The 23769-nt window shown below is 45.3% G+C and overlaps 2 protein-coding genes across 9 annotated transcripts in view; one reads left to right on the forward strand and one right to left on the reverse strand.

The window, feature by feature from the left end:
* Nucleotides 1-998: 998 nt before the first annotated feature.
* Nucleotides 999-7318, reverse strand: LOC108580625 (serine/arginine repetitive matrix protein 3). The gene is made up of 4 exons (XM_021944155.2): nt 7275-7318; nt 5605-5675; nt 1940-2619; nt 999-1486 (listed from the first exon to the last, which is right to left on the reverse strand). Exons 1-4 carry the CDS (start codon nt 7316-7318, stop codon nt 1379-1381), a joined length of 903 nt encoding a protein of 300 aa, XP_021799847.1. The 3' UTR covers nt 999-1378.
* Nucleotides 2162-23769, forward strand: part of RALY (RALY heterogeneous nuclear ribonucleoprotein) — an 87309-nt gene continuing 65701 nt past the window's right edge. For 2 of the 8 annotated variants that reach the window (XM_021921825.2, XM_021921822.2), the window contains exon 1: nt 2443-2551. The gene's annotated coding sequence lies outside the window, so the exon portion shown is untranslated. Of the gene's footprint in view, nt 2552-23769 lie in introns of all 8 variants that reach the window. The other 6 variants (XM_021921823.2, XM_021921824.2, XM_031656664.1 and 3 more) reach the window with 4 other exon arrangements.

A 23769-nucleotide genomic window follows, 5' to 3' on the forward strand; every position in this document is an offset into this window, starting at 1 on the left:
AATGTGGCATCTTCATTCTTCACCTTTATTGGACTAACGACCCTAGGTCCTTAATAATTAGGGAGTAGGATAATATAGTAATTCAGCATGTAGGACCCAAAGTTGGACTCCATCATCAGCTGTGTGACTTTGGGAAAGTTAACCTCTTTGTGCCACAGTTTCCTCAGCTGTACAATGGGGTAAGAACAGTACCTACCACATAGGGGTGTTGTGGGAATTAAATATGCTTGAAAAGCACTTAGCAGACTGCATGGCAATTAGTAAATTCTCACTAAGTGTTAGCTAGTGTTGCCAGCATATTTCCTTAGAAATGTCTCCCTTCTGCTGGATGTGGAGGCTCACGCCTGTAAGGCCAAGGCAGGAGGATCACTTCAGCTCAGGAGTTCAAGACCAGCTTGGACAATATAGTGAACAGCCCAGAGTGATAGCACATGCCTGTAGTTCCAGCTACTAGGGAGGCTGAGGTGGGAGGATTGAGTTTGGGAGGTCGAGGCTGCAGTGAGTCTTGATCATGCCACTGCACTCCAGCCTGGGCAACAGAATAAGACCGTGTCTCAAAAACTGTACAAACATGGCAGGGTGTGAGGTGGCTCACGCCTGTAATCTCAGCACTTTGGGAGGCCAAGGCGGATCCCCTGAGGTCAGGAGTTAGGGCCCAGCTTGGCCAATTTGGTGAAAACCCGTATCCACTAAAAATACAAAAATTAGCCGGGCATGGTGGTACACGCCTGTATTCCAGCTACTTGGGAGGCTGAGGCACAAGAATCGCTTTGAACCCAGGAGGCAGAGGTTGCAGAGAGCCGAGATCGTGCCACTGCACTCCAGCCTAGGCGACAGAGCGAGACTCCATCTCAAAAAAACACACAATGAACAGACAATAAATGACAGAACAAGAAGATAAACTAGAGAACATCTCGAGACAAGGTGTTCAGGGAAGATTTCTTTTGAGGAGGTGATATTAAAGCAGAGTTTAGGGAATAACGTCCGAGGCCTTGCGCTCAGGGTCGTCAACTCTTTAATTTGATTACTCTTCCTTTTGAAGCAGGGCAGGGAGTCATCAAACAACAGAAGGGCAATTATAACTGCTGGTATGGCAAAGCCAGGACTCTGAATTCAAATTCTGCTCCATTCTCAGGAATCCCGTCTGTTAAGCAGGTTCTGGGGAAGCGATGTGAGTCGTGAAATCACAGTTCAGAGCAGGCATCGAGAATATGGTCAGTTCTCAACTTTCAGGGAAGTCCATAGCTGAAGAATGAAGGACAACGGGCCTCTTGTGCTCTCATTAGGAAGACTGGTTCACTGGAGGCTGGAACACGATTCAAGTGAGAGATCCCGACAGGAGAAATGTGTAGGAGGGAGGACTAGCACCTGGATCAAGTTATAAAACATCTCCTGCATCTTTTTCGGACATCACCCTCAGCGCGGCCTCTTCGCCCAGTCCCAGATTAGGCAGCGAAGAGCGATCCTCACCGTAAGTGCCACGTCCCTTGAAAGCGAAAGGACCAGGAGTTTCTTCCTGCCTCGTCTCTTCCGGATCCCTCCTGCACCGCCCGCAGCCTGCAGGTTTCAACGCCATCTCCAGGCCCCGCCCACCTCAAGCACCACCCCTCAGTCCTTCCTTGGGGCACGCCTCCTTCCGGCACCCGCCCAGAGTAGGCGCCCCTGGGGCCCCTCCTCCCCTCCCTGCTTCCGGGCCCGCCTCCTTCAGGCCCGCTTCTACCTTCCTCCCACTCTAGGTTTCTCTTCAGCCCCGCCTCCCTCTGTCCGTGGCTCCGCTCTCTGGGCGGTTCTCCATTTAGCCCCGCCCACAGCATCTCCTTTCAAGCACTGTCCTGGCTCCCAGCTCTCCATCGCCTGCACGGCCTTCCCTGCCTGTCCGGCGACACTCTTACCAGGGCCTCATCACCCTCTTAGCTCCGCCCCTACTTGGGCTCCAAACCTGTGCAAGCGACTCTCTCTTCCCGCCCCAGCCCCGCCTCCCCAAGCCGCGTCTCAGTCCCTCCTCCCTTTCAGGCCCCGCCCCGGCCCCGCCTTCCTCCTGTCCCCGCCGAAGCTCTGGACCTTTCCAAAGCCAGGCTGAGAGGGTGGGGAGAGCCCATGCGCTTGAGAAGCCGGGCTGTTTCTGGGCGGGGCTGCAGACTCCTAGTTCTCGTGTCACCGTGTCCTTCCGGGGAGACAGAGAGAAGGGGGAGAGCCCGGGACTAGGGCCGGAGCGGCGGGCGGGGCTGAGCAGCGGGGAGCCGCTCCGGGTGCCCCCACCCCCGCGCGCCTCAGTGGTGCCGGCCGAGGGCAGGGCTCGCGGCTGCGGGGCTCGCGCCGCTGTCAGTGCGGCGGGGCGCGCAAGCGGCGCGGGCGCGGGGCAGCGGAACCCGGAGAAGCTGAGGGGGCGGTAGCGGCGGCGGCGGCGACGACGACGACGACGACGACTCCCGCGCGTGTGCCCAGCCTCCTCCCGCCGCAGCTGCCCTTTTCCTCCCTCCCTTACGTCCCCGAGTGCGACAGTACCGCCTCCTTCCCAGCCGCGCGGCTTCCTCCAGACCTCTCGGCGCGGGTGAGTGGGGGCTGCGGGCGTCTCCTTAGGGGTGCGGGGAGGGTGTGTGCTTTGTGCCTTTCCGTTCACTCACTTCTTCAGGCAGGCCGCTGCCTATATTTAGAAACTCTTATTTCTGCCCTTCGGGGAGTTCCCGAGAGCCCGAGTAACTCTAGGCCCCCTCCGCCGCTCCTTTCTCCCACTGGGACCCGCCGCCCCGGGTCGCCGGCCCCAGCCCTTAGCGCCCGGTCCCGCTCCCGGCCGCCCTGGCGTTCCCTGCCTGCTCCTTTCCCGCGGGCCAAGTCTGGGCCAGTAGTTGGCTGGGTGGGCCCGCGCCCGCTCGGAAGTTGGAGTCTTTTGTGCTCGTGCCCCGCCCCGCCCGACGAGGGGCGGAGGGAGGGGAACGGAGGCTGCTCCGGGGAGGCCTCGGGCGGGCCCGGCCGCGGCTGCTTCCGGCTCTCCTACCCAGGCTGGGTCTACGGGCTCCCGGAGGCGCGCAGAGCTGGTCCTGTCTCGGCTCCCGCCTCTTCTGGGCTGTTTGCATGCCTTGGGCTCGGAGAGAAACAACAACGGGCCCTCGAACTGGGGCCGTATCCGCGTTTTCCTCAGCCCCCTTGGCGGCCGAGCCTTAGTTTGCCTCTCGGTGACATGGGGGGAAAGGGAAACCCGCCTCGCGGGGTGTTCATGGATTCAGGGAGGGAACTAATATGTGAAAGAAGTGGTTAACACCAACAGGGAGCATTTAATGAGACTTCACCCAGGAACTTCCCAAGCCTTATTTCGTTTAATGCTCACAACGGCCTTGTGGTTTATCCTCATTTACAGAAGCAGAAATCAAGGCGCAGAGGGGTCAAGTAATTTTCTCCGAGTCACAGTAGCCACAGAAGTGCAAAGGAGCGGTGCCAGTACCTGTTATTTATTAATATTTCCTGGTGTGAGCATATATCATCTCTTAGTGCAGAGGGCATTTTTACCTAGCCTTGGGTCACACCATTTAATTAGGGACATAACTCTGGGTTTTCCCTGACTTCTGGGCCGTTGTCCACTATACTATGGATGAAATTCCATTCTGGGGTTACCATAGCTCCAAAGGAAAAGGTTTGGATGAATTCCTTGCTGGTATTGCGACAATTAGAAGTTGATGGATGCAGACTCCAGGACTCAAACACAACTCAAATTCCCGGGGGTTTTGGCTCAAGGAAGCTTTGAGACTGTAAACGGTGGGATCCACCCTTTAGTTTTTGTGTGGCGTGTTCCTCCTCCCAGACCTTGCAGGTTCTCTATGTTTAGATTTATCAATCCTAGTTTGATGGGGGTTAGGGGGAATCGCTGAAGTCATCTGCTTTGAAATAAATATTTCTCCTATTTTCAGATAAGGCCCAGAGTGGTTAAAGTGAACTAAAATTAACTTTGGCAAATGTTCCAGTTTTTCAATGTGATCCGGTTTGAGGGAGTGTCTAAAAATCAGGCAAGGGAGTTTCTGGGCCAGGTCTTGAGGAGTCTCTTGATGTTCACATTAGTTCTTTGGAGTCTGGTAGGTCTGTGGTGCCTGGCCAGGATTCTGGATTTAGGAGTCCTATGTAGGAGTTGAAAGGGGTCCTACCGACCATCTGGTCCACCTTTTTCCATACCTGCCTTTTCCTGCTTCCCTGCTAACTGAACCTTGGAAAGGGGAAGTAAGTTGTCTGAATTCAGATTGCCTTGTCAGAGCGAGAACTGAAATTCCCGGTCTTCTTCCTCCTAATCCAGTAATATTTTTATTTCTCCCATACCTTGCCACTTCTTGTATTTTTTTTTTTTTTTTTTAGTAGAGACGGGGTTTCACCGTGTTAGCCAGGATGGTCTCGATCTCCTGACCTCGTGATCCGCTCGTCTCGGCCTCCCAAAGTGCTGGGATTACAGGCTTGAGCCAGCCACTTCTTAAAAAGGGCACGAAACCACTTATTCAGGTCTTAACGTCAGGAATCCTGAGTAATTGGAAATCCCAAGGAAGTTTTATAGTCCCCACCACTTTCTGTGCCTTATGGTTAGTATTAAGAGGAGGCCAGGTTTAAGCACAGGTGTACTAGTTCTCACAAGTCACCACTTCGGTTTTATGTGTTTATGGCTTATATACTCTTCCATAACCATTATGTGGTTTAATTTCTAATCCATTTCTGTGAGGGGGTTTGTAGAGCTTGGTTTATGTCTCTTACTGTGAGGGAATGGAGACATAGCATAGCACTTGCCTTAGATGACAGAATGAGTAAGTAGTGAGGACAAGACACCTCTCTGGAGCAGAGGATTTGATCTGGCATCATAAACTGAGCCACTCATTGTGGCTCTCTGAGCCTCAGTTTCCTTATGTGTAAACTCTCATAGGATTGTTGTGGGGATTATTTTAAAAATGGCTTTGAAAGTGCTTTATAGTGGCAGTAGTAATAGCTAAATTTATTAAGTACTTAACGTGTGCCACCGGCCAATGGACTGAGGACTTTATGGACTATATTACTTAATTTTCAGAGCAACCTGTGAATTAAGTACTATTATTATCCCTGTTTTATAGAAGAAACAGGCTTAGAGAGGTTACATTACCTGCCTCAGGGTCATGTAACTGGTAAGTGGCCAAGGCAGTATTCAGACTGCAGACAGTATAACCTTAAAGCTGGCATGCTTTTTAAAAAAAAAATTGTGGTAAAATATATATAACATAAAATTAACCATTTAACCATTTCAAAGTGTACGTTATGTGACATTAAGTACATTCACATGGTTATGCAACCATCATCACTGTCCATTGTCTTCCCCAGCTGAAATTCTGTACCCATTAAACTAACTCCCCATTCCCTCCTCCCTCCAGCCTCCTGAAAACTATCATTCTACTTTCTATGAATTTGACTACTCTAGGAACCTCATGTAAGTGGAATCATGCAATATTTGTCCTTTTGTGACTGCAAAGCTGGCACACTTAATGTCTTCTTTAGTCTCAGCGTGCATTGTAAATGCAAAATATTAGTCCTTGCCTGTAGCAGAGATGTGACATGCAGCTCCAGAGCAGGAACCCAGGCCTGGTTGTATCTCTGAGTAAGACCTACTTCTCTCCCCCTTCGGTTGAGCTTGCTTATCACCGAAGCCTGTTTTGAATCTCTGCTGGCTCCCTCGGTATCTGCAGAAGAGACCTTATACCCTGTGTTTTTGGAGACGGAGTCTCTGTCGCCCAGGCTGGATTGCGGTGGCACGATCTTGGCTCCCTGCAACCTCAACCTGCTGGGTTCAAGGGATTCTCTTGCCTCAGCCTCCCGAGCAGCTGGAACTACAGGCTTGCACCACCATGCCTGGGTAATTTTTGTATTTTTAATAGAGATGGGGTTTTACCATGTTAGCTAGGCTGGCTTCGAACTCCTGAACCTCAGGTGATCCCCCTGTCTTGGCCTTCCAAAGTGCTGGGATTACAGGCATAAGCCACCACACCAAGCTATTACGCCCTTAAAATAGAACCTAGATAACTTCCCACCCTCACCTCGTTTGCAGCTGCCTTTCTGACAGTCTAGGGTTTGGGGATATGGGGCTGCAGTTATCAGGAATAACAGTGCAGTGGCAGCAGCTTGGATCAAAACTACTCAGGATGATTAAGTAGATCACCTTTATGAAATGTTCCCTCTTTCGTCCCCCTCTTTCCATAAAGACACACAGGAGGGATTAGCTTTTGGGTTCTTAGAGGATGTTTATGGATCCTCACTGCTTGCAGTTGGTTAAGATGAAGTTAGATGCTGCATATAGCGTGTCAGAATGTCCTTTTGACCGTCTTCTGTGTTGGTGTATTTAGGGGAGTGGGCTTTTTATGCTTATGAAGATGGTTGGAATTTTGTCCTGATAACAACTGGGGGTTGGGAGAGGTGGTGTCTCAGAGATGGGTAATAGGGTAACAAACACATGATCATGTGTCTGGTCATGTCACACTCTCCTTAAAAATCTGATGGCCCAAACATTGCCTACATATTAAAGTTAAACAAATGTGACCCATGAGGTCAATGTGTTGAATTTATTGGATAGAATCTTGTAGTTGAGGGACCTTATAGTCATTTAGACCAGCTACCTGGCTGATATTTGAATTGGTTACTTGTTGAGACTGTCTTTCATTGGATACCTCATTTTTGGAAAGTTTTTCATTCGCTGAACAATTAGTAAGCATCTGTCAGACCTGGTACTATGCTTAGGGATTTGGGTTCATATAGCCTAGTGGGAAAGATAGGCAAGGAAACAGGCAGTGTGAAAAGTGTTGTGACAGGGACAGGTACCAGGAGAGCACAGAAGAATGATGCCTAACCCAGCACTGGAAGGTCAGGAAAGGCTTCTTTGGAGGAGAAGTTAGTTAAGCCTAGCCCTCAGGAGAAGAACAGACATAAGCCAGGAAAAGAAGAGATCTGGGGAGTCAGGGAGGAGGCAGAGATAAGACTGTTCTAGGTAGAAGGAACAGCAAGTTCAGAAATGGTGATAATAGGTTAAGACTTTTGGCCATTTACCATATCCATTACGTACTATTCTAAGAATTTAATTTGTATTAACTTATTTCTTCCCATAACCATCCTGAAAGTAAGTACTATTATTAATCGCATTCTGTAGTTGAAGAAACGGGCTAAGAAAGCTAAACAAATTTCTCAGGATTATTGGGTGGAGCATAATGCTTGAGGTGGGTGGATGTGGCCAGACAGGAGACTTTCAAGGTAGGCAGAGCAGAAGCCAAGTCAGGAAAGGGCCTTCTTGCCTGTGTTGAGGAGTTTGGACTTCATCCTGAGGTGAGGGGGCCATGATTCGATGTACATTTTGGAAGGATATCTCTGGCTGCCTGTTCAGGAGTGGACTGGAGAGCTAGAGCACTGTGGGCAGAGAGGCCAGTTAGGAGGTTGGCAAGAGGTAATGATGTTTCAAATGAAGGTGGTAGAAGAGCATGTGCAAGAGTGTGTGTAGAGAAAAGATGGAATTGCTGGGCCTGGTGGCTCACGTTTGTAGTCCCAGCACTTTGGGAGGCCAAAGTGGGTGGATCAGCTGAGGTCAGGAGTTTGAGACTAGCCTGGCCAACATGGTGAAACCCCGTCTCTACTAAAAATACAGAAAAAAATTAGCCGGGTGTGGTGGCAGCACCTGTAATCCCACCTACGTGGGAAGCTAAGGCAGGAGAATCACTTGGATCTGGGAAGTGGAGGTTGCAATAAGCTGATATCGAACCACTGCAGTCCAGCCCTGAGTGTGAGACTGTCTCAAAAAAAAAAGAAGAAAAAAAAGAAAAAAGGTGGAATTGAGTCATGAGACACAGATTATTGGTGTGGAGTTAGGTAAGGAAGGAATCAGGATGACATCTGGTTTCTACCTGGTGCAGTTTTGTAAATGGGTGCTGTTTATTGAGGTGGAGACACAGGAGAAGGAGGAACACGTAAGGGAGGGGGTAGGGTTTCTTATACAGGGTCTCCTTACATATGCTTTCGCTTACCTCTAGTTATGGATTCCAGTTCTTTGTGTCAGGTCTGAAAGGGAGAGAGTGAGAGTATGGCACAACTGGTCATGTTCCTGGCTAAACTGGATGATGCGAACATTAGTTTAGGAAGAGAGGAGATATTCAATCCTAGACATCCAGGCATGGCACAGCCTGGAAACTACTTACGTTAAGCCGAGAAAAGTTTACATTTTCTCCAGGCTACGTCCTTTGGCACTTTACTTTTCATATATTAGTGTATTCCTCTCTAAGTCGAAGCCACTTCTCTGCTTACTCTCTGCTAGGCACTGGGAAAACAAAGATGAGTAAAACTTAATCCTAACGAGCTCATAATCCAGAAGGGCAGAAATCTCAGTAGCTTGGATGCAGCAGTGGCCTGGGGAGAGGGTGGATGGGGCAGGGCAGGGTAGGACAGGATGGAGAGGGACCCGGACGGGTTTTTATTAGGGATAGGAGTCAGGAGACCCCACTGTGTGTGCCAGTCTTTTTCTCAGTTGGCAAGTGTCTAGGTTTATTCATCCAAATAATGACTAGATGACCCACAAAGTCCCTTCTAGCAATTACATTTTAAGATTCTAGGTGGTGGTTTAGATAATATATCTCTAGGAGAGATGTTTTCTTTCTTCCTCTCCCCCTTCTTAGTTTGGCATTGGTGAGGGGGGAATGGGGGTGGAGATAGCAAGGTTTTCACTTGAGTGTCTTGGTCTTAATTCAATTTTGGCCTCATGCATAAAATGTATAGCTGGAAGGGAGAAAATGACAGCCGTTAACCTGCTTGTCCTGCAACTTCCCCCTCGATACTGTAAGGATAGTTTCAGACCTGTGCTCAGGATGCAGCTCACAGACCCTTAGGAATAGAGACAGTGTGCAGTGGAATAAATAGGAAGTCTAGTCACTAGCCTGAGCATCGTTTGGTCAGTGTGTGGGCTGGACTAAGGCCCTTTTTATAGCCTTGTTTCCTCATAAAATCATCTGGGGAGTCCCTGAAATTCTGTAAAGGTCCAAAGAGTGGGGGTGGGGAGGTAGGGACAGAAAAAGGGTTGGAGGTCCCCCTCTCTCTCACTTCTCCCCTGTCTTCGAATGAATAAGTAGAAGCAGGTATCTGGCCAAGTATTAATGTTTATCATCTTTTGTTTCCACAGCCTTGCCTTAATTTCCTCAGTGTTAGCGTCTTATGTCATTTCATAATGGCTTTCATGGTAATCAATGTCCTGTACCTCCTGGGAGGAAGGAAGGAAAGATGGGATATTGTCCCTGGGCTCTAGTCTCCATCTCCAGAAGAACCATTTAAGACATCCACTGCCCCCTGTTGTTTATTCTGGGGTTGGGATAGGGAGTTGTGGCTGAATACTTGGGTTTCCTAGAGGGTACATACTTGAGTTTCCTAGGGAGTGCTCTACTAACTAAAGTGCAAATCTGGCTATCTTCCCAACACACCAGTGAGTTTGACTGGGGAAAACAGCCGTCAGTGGGCTTTTGATGCTTGCCAAACCCATGTTAATTGTAGGTATCTAATACTCTCTGGGATCTCTGTCTTCCTGTCTGTGAAACAAGGGAATTGGACTAGATAATCTTAAGTGATATTTCTACCTTTTTACAGTTTTGTGAAAGTGGCTTGAGAATTTATCTCTGGAAGGAGAAAGGACTTTGCTAAAGTATTGAGAGGATCTCAGAGGGTTGAATTCTGGGTTCACAGACGATACCTTTCAGTATATAAACAGATGGATATTGCTTTTTAGAGTGGACAGCTTGCTGAAAAATTGCTTGTGAGATGAATTTGTCAAATTGTATGCTGAGCTCCATTATAAACTTGGAGCTGTAGCCTCATGGGACAAACTTGGAGTCTAAGACTATAAAAAAAATTACATTTAAATATGTAGCAAACTTTAAAGTCACATAATAAAGGAAAAAAAAACACTTTAAGATTCTCACACAGTGGTAGTAATGGAAAAACACTAGACCAGAAACTTGCATTTCTTAAGAGCTTTAGCTTATGGAGTATATACCCCACTGAGGTTACCTGCCCCTTGAAGTGCCATCTGTAGAGACTGAATAGTTCTGTTTGTCAAGGTAAGACTCACTGCTTTATTTCAAGTAAATATTCTCTTTTAGAATGCCAGGTTTAGAAGCTTAATGTTATTGGCCAGATTTTCTTCATTCCAGAAACATTTATCTGGTATTTAGCTGTCTCCTGTTTATTTTATTAAGGATTTTAATAAGCTTAGTTAATGGTACTATTTACATGGTGTCTGTTGATCTCTTTGTCTAGTTTCCTTTGAAATTATTTGTGTTAGTGAAAGCAAGCCCAGCAGTAGATTTAAAAGGGTCATTTCCGTAACTTCATTTATCTAGATCTGGGTTTTCTTTGTAAATGTGACCACACTATACTGAGAAGTCAAATTTTTTTTTTTTTTTTTGAGACAGTCTTGCTCTGTCGCCCAGGCTGGAGTGCAGTGGCATGATCTCGGCTCATCGCAAGCTCCACCTCCCGGGTTCACGCCATTCTCCTGCCTTAGCCTCCCGAGTAGCTGGGACTGTAGGCGCCCGCCACCACGCCTGGCTAATTTTTTGTATTTTTAGTAGAGACGGGGTTTCACAGTGTTTGCCAGGATGGTCTGGATCTCCTGACCTCGTGATCCGCCCGCCTGTGCCTCCCAAGGTGTTGGGGTTACAGGTGTGAGCCACCGCGCCCGGCCATGTTATTTCCTTTTTATCCAGAACATGAATTTAAGGCTTTGGAATTTTGTTCTTGCGGATACCTGTAAGGTGGTACTGAGGAATGGTGTTGCTGCCAATGTAATAATGAGGGCTGTGCGTGACTCAGTTGGACACAAGAATAACTTCTCTTCAGACTTTTAAAGATTCACCCTAAATTGATTCTTACACCAATTAAAATCAACCCTTCCTAAAATTAGGGTTCAGAGGAAGTTACTTAGTTGCTGTGGCATGATTATTTATGCTTGGGAGTCCAACAGCCTTCCATCCCTAATCTCAACCATTCGTTCCAGGAATTTGGAGTACCTCCTATGTGTTCTCCTTGTGGAGAACATAAAAACCAACAAGACATAATTCCTGTCCACAAATTACTTTGAGTCTTGAGAGGAAGACAGAGAAGTAATTCAAATCCAGCCTGCTGCCCTGGCTCATATATTTGGATTGAGAGTTCAAACGGAAAATAACATAATTGATGGCTACGTCAGTAGACAAGGAGACCAGTTTGATAATCTGACTTTCAGTGTGTAGACTTTTTTTTTTTTTTTTTTTTTTGGCATTTCCTTCTCTCCCTTCTGTTTTTTACAGATATTTATCCTCCGTTGCTAAGGTGTCCAACACCCAGTGTGTAAAGTCAGGAGTGTTAGAGTAGGGGACAACATTGCCCTTCAGGTTTGGGTGGCCAGATACCTGCATCTGGACACCCAAACAGTTCTCTGGCTGGCTTCAGGAAGATTTGGTATTGTTTTGCTTCTTATGAAGAAATGAAGAAAATTAAGTTTCATACTGAATTATTTTAAGTTTTATTACGCTCTATTTTGAAATAAAATTGCTCTGTTTCGTATGCAAGTGGAATTATCTGAGGTGTGGTTTCTGGCATTCGATCAGTCTGTGATTTAATAATTGTGATTATATTGTAGTTTGTGAAGCCCATTGCCACTGCCTCTGCCAGCCGCCTTTGAACACTTTGCAGCAAGGAGCCCTAGCAAATGGAAATGGTGGGCACATTGAGGCTCTCCTGGTTTTGAAGGGCTCTTCCCTCTTTCCTACCCTTCAGAGAGAAATGTTACTTGGGATGCTGTGTTGTGCTCCCTATTTCTTCCAACAATTTAGCATTGCCTGTGGGGTCTGGAATAATAAGGCCATGTAAACTGGAGATGTCATTTCTCACTCTGAAGTTCCATTTTCTCGTCTGTGAAGTGGGGTTAATACTCCATATCTTGGCCGGGCGCGGTGGCTCAAGCCTGTAATCCCAGCACTTTGGGAGGCCGAGACGGGCGGATCACAAGGTCAGGAGATCGAGACCATCCTGGCTAACATGGTGAAACCCCGTCTCTACTAAAAATACAAAAAACTAGCCGGGCGAGGTGGCGGGCGCCTGTAGTCCCAGCTACTCGGGAGGCTGAGGCAGGAGAATGGCGTAAACCCGGGAGGCGGAGCTTGCAGTGAGCTGAGATCCGGCCACTGCACTCTAGCCTGGGCAACAGAGCGAGACTCCGTCTCAAAAAAAAAAACAAAAAAAAAACAATACTCCATATCTTGCCTTCCTCACAATGTTATTGTGAGGAGCAAATTAGAAAGTTGTAAAATCACGAGACAATTTATATGTGAAGAATCCATTAGTCATTTGTCAGAGGTGAAAGGTAAGTGACAGAATTTTCCATAGGAGGGGAGATCGATCTCTTTGTAGGGAGCAGGGAGAGTGATCTCAGCTGATCTCTGGGATTGGGAAAAGGTGTGATGAAAGCATTTGGACAGGGGCAATGATGAAGCAAAAGACTAAAGGTGAACTGTGTAGCGGGAACAGTGAGTGAGTGTTCTCTAACCTCATACTCTTAAGTCCTAGGTTAGGCATATGTTTAGCTTTAGTAAATACGCCACAGTTTTAAAAGGCCTGCCAGATTACATGGTTAGCGATGAGAAAATTGCTGCTGTTCTGTGTCCTTGTAAACGTTTGGGATTATCTGTCTTTTTCATTTGAAGCCATTCTGTTTAGTATAGATATGAATTTTAAGAACCACAATATGAATTCTCACATAGCAAGTACCATAAAGGGGTACAGTGATTGGGAAGGTCAGAAGGGGAAGAGATTGCTTCCTTTGTACATGGAGGAGGGGCAGAGGGGGAGTTCCCAAGGAACATTTGTGGACCAGTGAGTATTTGTGCTGGACCTTGCAGGATAAGGATAATGACCATCTGTTGTCCAGGACCATTTTAATTTCTAAGATTCTGTCTGGTTGTACTTACAGATTATGAAATACCAGTATTGCCATGTCTGTACCGTATCTCCCATACTATTTAGAAGCAACACCCAGGTATCTTTTCCTCAACTGATGTGCTTCCCTTCCCCCCTTTTCCAGAAAGAATGTTCACAGGTGATTAGGCTGCAGAGATAGAGAACATTCTGTGCAATGGGGACAACTTGAGTAGAGGCACAGATGAATGACTAGACTGAGTAGCATCCATATTTCTGCTAATGAGCAGGTGGTAGAAGTGTCCCACACTTTGGAGATGGGTGATACCTTCTCATAGCCTCTTAGAGCAGAGCAAGGTCATGTCGTTATGAAGCCAGTTTGTATTTAAACTGGATAAAAGGATGAGAATGATCTCTTTGCTTATAATTACATCATTTCAGGAAGGAAATTAATCCAGTAAACAGTCATACTTGAAGTATATCAAAAGAGAGTTTTTCTTCTTAAAATGGTTGGGGAGGGAAGGGAATACTGAAACCTACATAACTTAGTCTCTCAGAGCTCATCTATTACTTGTATATTTGCTCAGGGAAAAAATTGCCATTTCTTTGTCAGCTTTTATCCTGCCAGTGGACCCTAGCTGGGTGTTTATTTTGTGTAGTTTTACCAAATCACTTTGAAGGTTGGCATGAACATTGATCATGTCTTTGAGCCTTTCTTCTTTGTTCTGTCAGCAAATATTAGAAAATGTACCTTAAATTACTTGGTTGGGGAAAATAAGGTGGCCCTGCCTGCTTCCAGAGAACAGCGCTTTCATGTTAAACATTAGTCAGCTTCTGATCCTGTGTCAGGTCATGGGGTGTTTGTCAAGATAGACAGGGTGCTAGAGCTGCCACTAGGGACTTTCACTAGAGAATTTCTAGGCCCCCTGTCGAGGAGACTAGTTGAGTAGTTGATTTAAAAATCTGATGGGCCGGGCACAGTGGCTCACAGCCTGTAATCCCAACACTTTGGGAGGCCGAGGCAGGCAGATCATGAGGTAAGGAGATCGAGACCATCCTGGCCAACATGGTGAAACCCTGTCTCTACTAAAAATACCAAAATTAGCTGGGCGTGGTGGTGCCTGCCTGTAATCCCAGCTACTCGGGAGGCCGAGACAGGAGAATTACTTGAACCAGGGAGGTGGAGGTTGTAGTGAGCTGAGATCGTGCCACTGCACTCCAGCCTGGAGACAGAGTGAGAGACTCTGTCTCAAAAAAAAAAAAAAAAAAAATCTGACCTGGGTTTTAAATGTTAGCGCAGCCTTGCATATTAGTGATATTAATTGGGTGTCCACTATGTTGAGATACCGTATTTAGTACCTTGTGTTTATACTAATACAGCTAATATTTACTGAAGGTTACTATGTGTGAAGCTTTTTATGTATATAAAATATTATTTAATTCTCACCTCAAACCTAAGAAGTAGGCTGTGTTGATCGTGATCATACAGATAGGAAATCCAGACACAGGGAGGTTAAGAGATATGCCGTGGTCAGCCGGGCGTGGTGGCTCACGCCTGTAATCCCAGCACTTCGGGAGGCTGAGGCAGGTGGATCACGAGGTCAGGAGATCGAGACCACAGTGAAACCCCATCTCTACTAAAAATACAAAAAATTATCTGGGCGTGGTGGCAGGCGCCTGTAGTCCCAGCTACTTGGGAGGCTGAGGCAGGAGAATGGCGTGAACCCGGGAGGCGGAGCTTGCAGTGAGCCGAGATCACACCACTGCACTCCAGCCTGGGGCGACGGAGCGAGGCTCTGTCTCAGAAAAAAAAAAAAAAAAGATGCTGTAGTCACGCTGCTGATAGATGGAGTTGCTAGAATTGAAACCTAACTAATTCCTCTTTATTTTTAATATGGAAAATTTCAAATATATACAAAGTTGAATAGGTTAATAAAATATGATTTATCCATCACGTGACTTCAACAGTTAGCAGTTCATGGTCAGTCTTGTTTCATTTATACCCCTACCTACTTTTTTCCATTCTGTGCTTTGAAGAAAATCTCAGCTATCATATTTTGTCCTTAAATATTTCACAGTGTGTCTCTAAAAGATGACTTCTAAAAACAATTGTAATGCCATTACCATCTTTATAAAGTTTAACAGTACCTTAATAAAATAAAAATCCACATGATTATGTTCAAATGTTCGATTGTTTTGTAAATGTCACAACCTTATTTTGATAGTTTGATTCAGGATTCATATAAAGTCCACACATGGTTCTTAAGTCTTTTAAGTCTCATTTAATTTATATGGTCCCTTCTATAGTCACACTTTGCATAGAGATGTTTCAGTCAATGATGGGCCGCAGATATGACAGTGGTCTAATATGATTGTAATATCATTTTTTTTTTTTACTGTACCCATTGTATGTTTTAGGTGCACAAATACTTACCATTGTGTTACAGTTGCCTACACAGTAATATGCTGTATAGGTTTGTAGCCTAGGAGCAACTCTATACAGCGTATACTACGTAGTCGAGGTGTGCAGTAGGCTGTGCCACCCAGGACTGTGTAAGTGCACACTGGTGTTTGCACAAGGACGAAATCGCCTAATGATGCATTTCTCAGAATGTATCCCCGTTGCTAAGTGATGCATGACTGTAGTTATCCCCCGTTTATTTGTTGAAGAAGCTGGGTGTTTTTTTCTATAGATTTTTCCATGTTCTGGATTTTGCTCTTTGCATTCCTATGGTGTGTTTTCTGTGTTTCTTTGTCCTCTGTATTTCCTGTCAATTGTTGGTTAAGGACGATATCTCTTTTTTTTTTTTTTTCGAGATGGGGTCTCGCTCTGTCACCCAGGCTGGAGTGCAGTGGCGTGATCTCAGCTCACTGCAAGCTCCGCCTCCCAGATTCACGCCATTCTCCTGCCTCAGCCTCCTGAGTAGCTGGGACTACAGGTGCCTGCCACCACACCTGGCTAATTTTTTGTATTTTTACTAGAGATGGGGTTTCACTGTGTTAGCCAGGATGGTCTTGATCTCCTGACTTCGTGATCTGTCGACCTCGGCCTCCCAAAGTGTTGGGATTACAGGCATGAGCCACCACGCCCGGCCAGAACAATATGTCTTAACCATGACAGCCCTACAAAAATAGGTATTGTTCTTATTTTGTAGGTCAGAAAACAGACTGAGAGAGGTTGGGTGGCTTGTCCAAGGCCACACCAGGATTTGAACACAGGCCTACCTGTCTGCAAAGCTTTTGTTCCTTCATCACTAAACCACTCTGTGACCTTAGGCAAATCATTTTAAGTTCTCTGGGTCAGCCAGGTACACCTGTAATCCCAGGACTTTGGGAGGCCAAGGCAGGCGGATCATGAAGTCAAGAGATCGAGACCATCCTGGCCAACATGGTGAAAGCCCGTCTCTACTAAAAATACAAAAAATTAGCTGGGCGTGGTGGCACGTGCCTGTAGTCCCAGCTACTCAGGAGGCTGAGGCAGGAGAATTGCTTAAACCCAGGAGGCGGAGGTTGCAGTGAGCTGAGATCATGCCACTTCACTCCAGCCTCGGTGACAGAGCGAGACTCCGTCACAAAAAACAAAACAAAACAAAAGCCAGGTGCAGTGGCTCACACCTGTAATCAGCACTTTGGGAGGCAGTGGAGGGTGGATCACCTGGGGTCAGGAGTTTGAGACCAGCCTGACCAATATGGTGAAACCCCATCTCTATTAAAGTACAAAAAATTAGCTGGGCGTGGTGGTAGGCACCTGTAATCCCAGCTACTTGGGAGGCTGAGGCAGGAGAATCACTTGAACCCAGGAGGCAGAGGTTGCAGTGAGCCAGGATTGCACCATTGCACTCCAGCCTGGACAATAAGAGCGAAACTCCATCTCAAAAAAAAAGTAGTTCTCTGGGCCTTCACTTCTTTGTTTGTGACCGTTTGAGTGCCTACCATGTTATAGTATGGTACTAGATGGTGTGAATAATACCCATATGAGTAAGACTGTCTTCAAGGAGCATGTAGTCAATCAGGGACTGCAAGACCATATGCTATTTCAGACAAGGTCATTGTGGGGCTATGGGATCCTTAATCTCCCTTAAGAGTGTCCTGCCTCCCTGCCATCCTGTCTTGCTGTTTTCTGTGCCATGCTCTTCACTGCTGCCTGGTACCTTTTCCTACAAACCAGTTTTGTTGTATTCTCCCTGCTGTAAGTCTAGCATAGGAGTTTTGGTAAATAAACAAAAGTTTTTCCAGCAATAAACTTTTCTTTGGATTGAGTTACTGTTTCAAGGGCAGCTACTCTTTTTTTCTCTTGTGTTTGGCAAAGGTGTTATTGCTTTTATGGAGATGCTGAAGGAATCTAGGGAAGATAGAATGATGATGGAATGAAGCATGGGGAATGCCATCCTGCATCAGGGGAGAACATATATTTAGCATTGTACTGTTCACTCCCAGGGGCATCTGACTAATGGGGTAATTTTGCTCTTTTGCAAAGACAAGGAGCTTTTAGTTGTGATGTTCAGGGAGCAGAATTTTAAAGGTATTCTATTTAGGGGAACCAAGCTGCCAGCAGTGTTGTCGTTTTTTAAATTGAGACAGGGTCTTGCTCTGTTACCCAGACTGGAGTGCAGTGGCACAATTGTAGCTTACTGCAGCCTCGAACTCTTAGGCTCAAGCTATCCTCACGCCTCAATCTCCTGAGTTGACATGACAGCTGGAATGACAGAGACATGCCACTACACCCAAGTGTTTTTTAAAGTTTTTTGTAGAGATAAGGTCTTGCTTTGTTACCCAGGCTGGTCTCACACTCCTGGCTCAAGCAATTCTGCTATCTTGGCCTCCCAAAGTGCTGGGATTATGTGTGAGCCATTGCACCCAGCCTCTGTTATTATTTTGAGTGGAATAAAAGCCTGGGGAGATTGGAACTGCTTTTCAGTCGAGATTGTATGTATGTGTGAGATGAGAGGTCCTGTCATAGGGCTATGAAGGTGACTGATTTCTCATGAAAAAGGAGGACGATTTTTGAGAAAGTAGCAGAGACTAGAACCTGACGCTGACCATGAGGAATTTTTCCATTTATAAGAGTGGGAGTAGGCCTGTCTTCACTCTCTGAGTCCTCTACCTGGGATTTGTTTTGTTTTGTTTTGGTGTTTTTTTTTTTTTTTTTTTTTTTTGAGACGGAGTCTCGCTCTGTCACCCAGGCTGGAGTCAGTGGCTTCATCTCGGCTCACTGCAGCCTCTGCCTCCTGGGTTCAAGCAGTTCTCCTGTCTCAGCCTCCCAACTAGCTGGGACTATAGATGCGCGCCACCACGCCTGGCTAATTTTGTATTTTTAGTAGAGACAGGGTTTCACCAATTTGGCTAGGCTAATCTTGAACTCCTGACCTTGTGATCTGCCCGCCTCAGCCTCCCAAAGTGCCGGGATTACATACATGAGCTGCCACGCCCCGGCCTCTACCAGGGTTGTTATATTGTGACTCCTTGTACACTGGCTAGTCCATGCTTTAGAAGCTTGTAACCTGAAGCAAAGAGACATGGCTTGGATCTTTGGGCAACCCTTTGAAGCATTGGCCCAATTTGGCAGAAGCTTTGAGTTTACAACTTCATGTACTTCATGTTCTTCATTTCTCTACTTTTTTCTACTTTCTGCTTCTTTATCGACTGGCTTCTTTAGACAGCATATTTGTTCTCAAGTTTGTCAAAGTCACACCATTTCCTATTGTTTCTTTGATACTCAAGCCCAGTGTCAGTTGTCATTTATCACCAGAGTAGCACTGTTTTTGGGAAACACTTGATCAGCTCATTTTTGCTAGCTGCTTGCCACCAAGGTCCAACCCAGCTCTAGAAGGAACGCTAATATTGAAGAGACTTTTACCCAGTTAAGGTGCTGGTGAATCCCCTGCGACTAAGTAAATTATCTTCATTTTACTGGGAACTTTTGGTGCCCTTATTGGCTGGTAAATCTGTCTCCTGGCCTATCTTAGGACTTCATATGGACAGCAAACTAGTCAAGGCTCAGTGCATCATGTCCTTGTCAAGTTGGCATTTTTTGCAATCCTTGTTATATATTTGTAAGGTAGAGTGGAAGTGAGTCTGATGCATCATAAAGGAAACCATGGACATTAATTCAAAATCAATAGTGTTTTACTTAGGAGTTGGTACCTGGTCTTTTTTTCTTCTAGTGGCACTCTGTTGCCCAAACTGGAATGCAGTGGTGCAATCTCAGCTCACTGTAGCCTCTACCGCCCTGTCTCAAGTGGTTCTCCCACCTCAGCCCCCTGAGTAGCTGGGACTACAGGCATGCACCACCACGTCCTGTTGTTTTTATGTTTTATTTTGTAGAGATAGGGTCTTGCTCTTTTACAAACCAGGCTGGTCTTGAACTCCTGGGCTCAAGCCATCCTCCTGCCTTGGCCTCCCAAAGTGCTGGGATTACAGGCCTGAGCCACTGCACCAGGCCTGAAAGTAGGCAAAAGAATCACCCAGAAAGTCACCTGCTGGTTCCCTTTGACTTCTTGTGATTACTGTAACATCATCCAGTATGTGGAGTACCGTGGTAATTTCCGTGACAACTGATCCTGATTTCCAGATAAAGAGAGGGAGCTAATAAGTGTTAGGAACTCAAAAAGGGTAGTAGGCTAAGTTTTTGTGATGCTAAGTAGAATTTTTAGCCGAAAGGCCCTTTCAGCGGCAACTGCCTGATTAAACCTCTTGCTCTTGTAGGTCTGAAGAGGTTAAGCAACTTGCCTAAGGGATTGCTATGTTTGTGGAATAAACTCTGGATCCTCAGCTTAGTACCTCTCCGTGCCTGCTATTCTGCATAACTTTTTTCATTATATCTTGGCTGAACTGCGAGCTATATGACGGCAGAAACCATGTCTGTCTTGTTGATGAGTGTTTTTCCAGAGCCTGGCATAGGATCTAAGTATTTTTTGAGTGAATGAATAAACTGGGGGTGTTTCTCAAACTGAAATACATGGCTGCATAGTAGATGATACATGAAATCACAGGGTAAAGCATACATCTTCCTGAAGTGTCAGTATACTTAGATTTTTTTGGAGTTGGATTAGTTTAAATATTATAACTGGTAATTTAAAGTTTGCTTTTAACTTTAAATATCTTTATGGAATGAATGATAAATTAGCATGAAATGTTTAAATGAAGTGAGAAAGCATCAAATAAGTTACAGGATTATAGCAGGCCCTTTGAATTCTACCCCAGGGTGAGTCTGGCATCATCAGATCTCTGATATTTTTAAGAGCAGCTAGAAATCTAATTTTTTAAAAAGTGAGACCTGATTTTGAATGTTGGCAATTAACTCAGAGGTTTTTAAGTAAATTTGTACATATCAGACATATTCTTGGGCCTAAACATCTGCTTGTGACCTTTGAGATAAAATACAGGTCTGAGCAGGAACTAGACTTTGGATAGGGCCAAGATAGGTGGTGGTGTCAGGGATAGCTCCTGTTCTGAGTCTGGCTCCCTCAGATTTCAAACTAACCATAAGCAGGGGTGGAAAGAGTAAAGCTAGAGACTTGATCAGAACAAATTCCCACAGTAAACATCCTCTATAGGAAACGGCTTCTGTAACTCACAGGCTACCGTATCCCTTCTCATTTACTCCCCTTGTTTTGCAGATGAAACTAAGGTCCAGAGAGGGAACCAGAGCTTTCTTCTAGGACCCTAAGAAGCAGCCATGGGACCAGATGCAGTGGTTCACGTCTATATTCCCAACATTTTGGGAGGCCGAGGCAGGCAGATCACTCAATTTACAACAGGGTTACATCCCAATAAGCCCATTGTAAGCTGAAAATATCGTAAGTTGAAAGTCTTTTTTTTTTGAGACAAGGTCTCGTTCTGAGGTTAGGAGTTCGAGACTAGCCTGGCCAACATGATGAAACCCTGTCTCTACCAAAAATACAAAAAGTAGCCGGGTGTGGTGGCACACGCCTGTAGTCCCAGCTACTCAGGAGGCTTAGGCATGAGAATCGCTTGAACCCCAGAGGCGGAGTTGCAGTGAGCTGAAATTGTGCCACTGCACTTTAGCCTGGGCGACAGAGCGAGACCCTGTCTCGAAAGAAAGAAAAGAAGCAGCCATGGGTCCTGGGCAGGCTCCACTTCAAACTCTTGAGCTTTGTTTGGTTTTCCTGCCTCACACACTTGGGCCATGGGGCAGTGGCTTCTGGCATAGCCTGCGGTGGTTGGGAGAGCTGGGCTAAGGCTTCTTGGTGCAGCCCTATCATCATGAAGTGGCGGAAGGTTGAGGTGGCAGATGGTAATGTGCTGAGCACTCTTCTTGGTGCAAAGGGTCTGTTTCTGTCACTAGCATCAGATTGACCTTTTTTTTTTTTTTTGCCTAGAGAGATGTAGAAGACAGCGCAGCAAAAAGAAGCCTCAGGGCCCAGATAGAGCTATCCCTCCTTGTGCCTTCCTTGCCTTTTCTCTTCCTCTTCATTTTCCTTCCTCCACCTTCTTTCTTTTTGAGCCCTACTTACCCTCTCTTCTGCATCCTCCCCAACCCCCCATCCTTTGTTTTTTTCCTCACTGTTGCCCTTCTTGAGAAATTCTTGTATTGCTACTGTAGTGCGCAGAGCTTGGGATCGAACCTGTTTTCTGTGTTTTTAAAGGGAACTTGCAGTAAAAAGTAGGGCATCTAAAATAGGGAGACTAGACATCTTGAAACTGTCCCCTCTTCTTCTCCATTCCCACCCCAAGTCATAAAGAATGAAATCTAAACTCTGGCCTTGGCCACAAGGCTCATGCAGTCTGGTGCCATATCACTTTGCTGCCGTTTGTCAGCAGCAAAGTGCTTAATACCTGCTGTTTCCCTGTGCCAGTAGGAGGTTCCCTGTATGTGCCAGGCTGTATCATGACTTTGACTACAGACAGTCCCTGGTTTACAGTTTGACTTACTGATTTTTTGACTTTATGTTGGTACGAAAGTGATATGCATTCAGTGGAAACCGTACTTGGACTGCTCATACAACTAGTCTGTTTTCACTTTCAGTACAGTATTCAATAAATTATATGAGCTATCCAACACTATATTATGAAATAGGCTTTGTGTTAGTTGATTTTGCTCACCTGAAGGCTAGTGTTAATGTTCTGAGCATATTCAAGATAGGCTAAGCTAAGCTACGGTGTTTGGTAAGTGCATTTTCCCAGCCTGGGCAACATAGACTTCATCTCTTAAAAAAAACAAAACAAAACAAAAAACCTAGCTCGTGTAATGGGGCATTCCTGTAGTTTCAGCAGCTACTTGGGAGGCTGGGGTGGGAAGATCACTGGAGCCTGGGAGGTTGAGGCTGTAGTAAGCCTTGATTGTGTCACTATACTCCAGCCTAGGCATCAGAACGAGACCTTGTCTCAAAAAAAAAAGACTTTCAACTTACGATATTTTCAGCTTACAATGGGCTTATTGGGATGTAACCCTGTTGTAAATTGAGCAGCATCTATATTTCCCCTAAGTAGAAATCCCCTTATCTTCTTATCTCCTTTACCTGACAGACTCCTATTTATCTTTCATATCAATTTCAATGCCACTTCCTCAGGGAAACCTTCCCTAATCACTACAGAAGCAGAATTAATTTTGATCAAATAAAATACAGGATTTATAGCAGACCCTTTGACTTCTAGGACTGCTGTAGTTGTACTCTAGTGCTGTGTCACACCCAAATCCTCTCTCGTTCATTAGATCGAGACATTACAGACCAGGGGATAGTGTGCTACTTACCTGTATTTCCCTTGTGTCTCTGAAATAGGCTTGGCACAAATAGTACTTGCAAAATGAATGATGGAAATGTGTATGCATTGATACTCATAGTATAGTTTGGTGTTAAGTGCTACAGATGAAATATGACAAAGTGTGCTTTGAAAGAAGAGGCTAAATTTGGGGGTGACTAAAATCAAAAGAAATTATTGACTTGAGGGTCTCTGTTTTGTAAGAATACGTAATTAGCTTAAATAAGCAGCAAAAGGTTAGTTTTAATTATGTAGTTTCTGTTAATAAGTGTTTTTGTCTGTTTTACCTCAATTTGAGCAGGTAAGTTTGCCTGCTTGCTGGACATGCCTCAGAACACATGAATAGCCCGTACTAGATCTTGGGAACGTGGATCTTAGCGTCACTATGGAATAAGTTCTTATATAAATACCCCCAGCCTTTTGAGAGCAGGGCTTATTAAAGGACGCATATGTAGGGCCAGTACCTACTGGCAGTTGGGTTCAGGGAAATGGGAGTGACGTTTTAAAAAGCAGTCGGATTCTTAGCTCTTGAAACTTATTGTTAACTTAAATTTCCAGTAATTAAAAATTTTAAATTTTAAAATTAGAATTGCCAGTACTTTAACCTTTGAGAAGGGTTTCTTAGAAATAAATTTAGTAATGTCCTCAAGACGTTAGTCTTACATTTAAACTTTTTTCTTTAAAACTTGGTATTGGTTGTTAACTTTTACACAGTTCTGAGTACTGTTAATATCTGGAAAGTATCTTGAGATATCAGTGGAAAGCTAGACAATCTAAATTTAACAGGAAATACTTTTTTATGATTCAGAAAATAAAATCAGATTTCTTCAAAGTCAAAAAAAGAAATACGACAAAGTGCTCTGGAAATTTACTGGAATTCTTGAGAGAGAACTAACTGGAAGAAATGTTGGAAGCTTCTAGAAGCTGGTAGCATTTGAGCTTGTCCTTAAAGATTCAGCAGTTCAGTTGGCAGAGATGGTGGGAAGAACCTTCTAGATGGAAGGAATGGTTGGTAATGAGGAAATACAGAAGTCAGGCCCTACCTGCTAATCTACCTGTCCCCCTTATTCAGAATTTCTGTCAAATGTGTGCTAAATCTCTGTGGGCCAGCCTAAAGGAAATTTACTTTTCTTCCTATTC

The sequence above is a fragment of the Papio anubis genome, chromosome 16 (assembly GCF_008728515.1).
Source record: "Papio anubis isolate 15944 chromosome 16, Panubis1.0, whole genome shotgun sequence".
In the NCBI taxonomy this organism is placed as follows: domain Eukaryota; kingdom Metazoa; phylum Chordata; class Mammalia; order Primates; family Cercopithecidae; genus Papio; species Papio anubis.

Coding starts and splice junctions, on each gene's coding strand:
- LOC108580625 (XM_021944155.2), bottom strand. CDS start 7,318: ATGGCCCCCTCACCTCAGGATGAAGTCCAAACTCCTCAACACAG. Junction 2,620..5,604: donor TCAACCGAAGGGGGAGAGAA/GTAGGTCTTACT, acceptor TGAAGAAGTGAG/TGAACGGAAAGGCACAAAGC. Junction 1,487..1,939: donor AGAGAGAGTCGCTTGCACAG/GTTTGGAGCCCA, acceptor TTCGCTTTCAAG/GGACGTGGCACTTACGGTGA.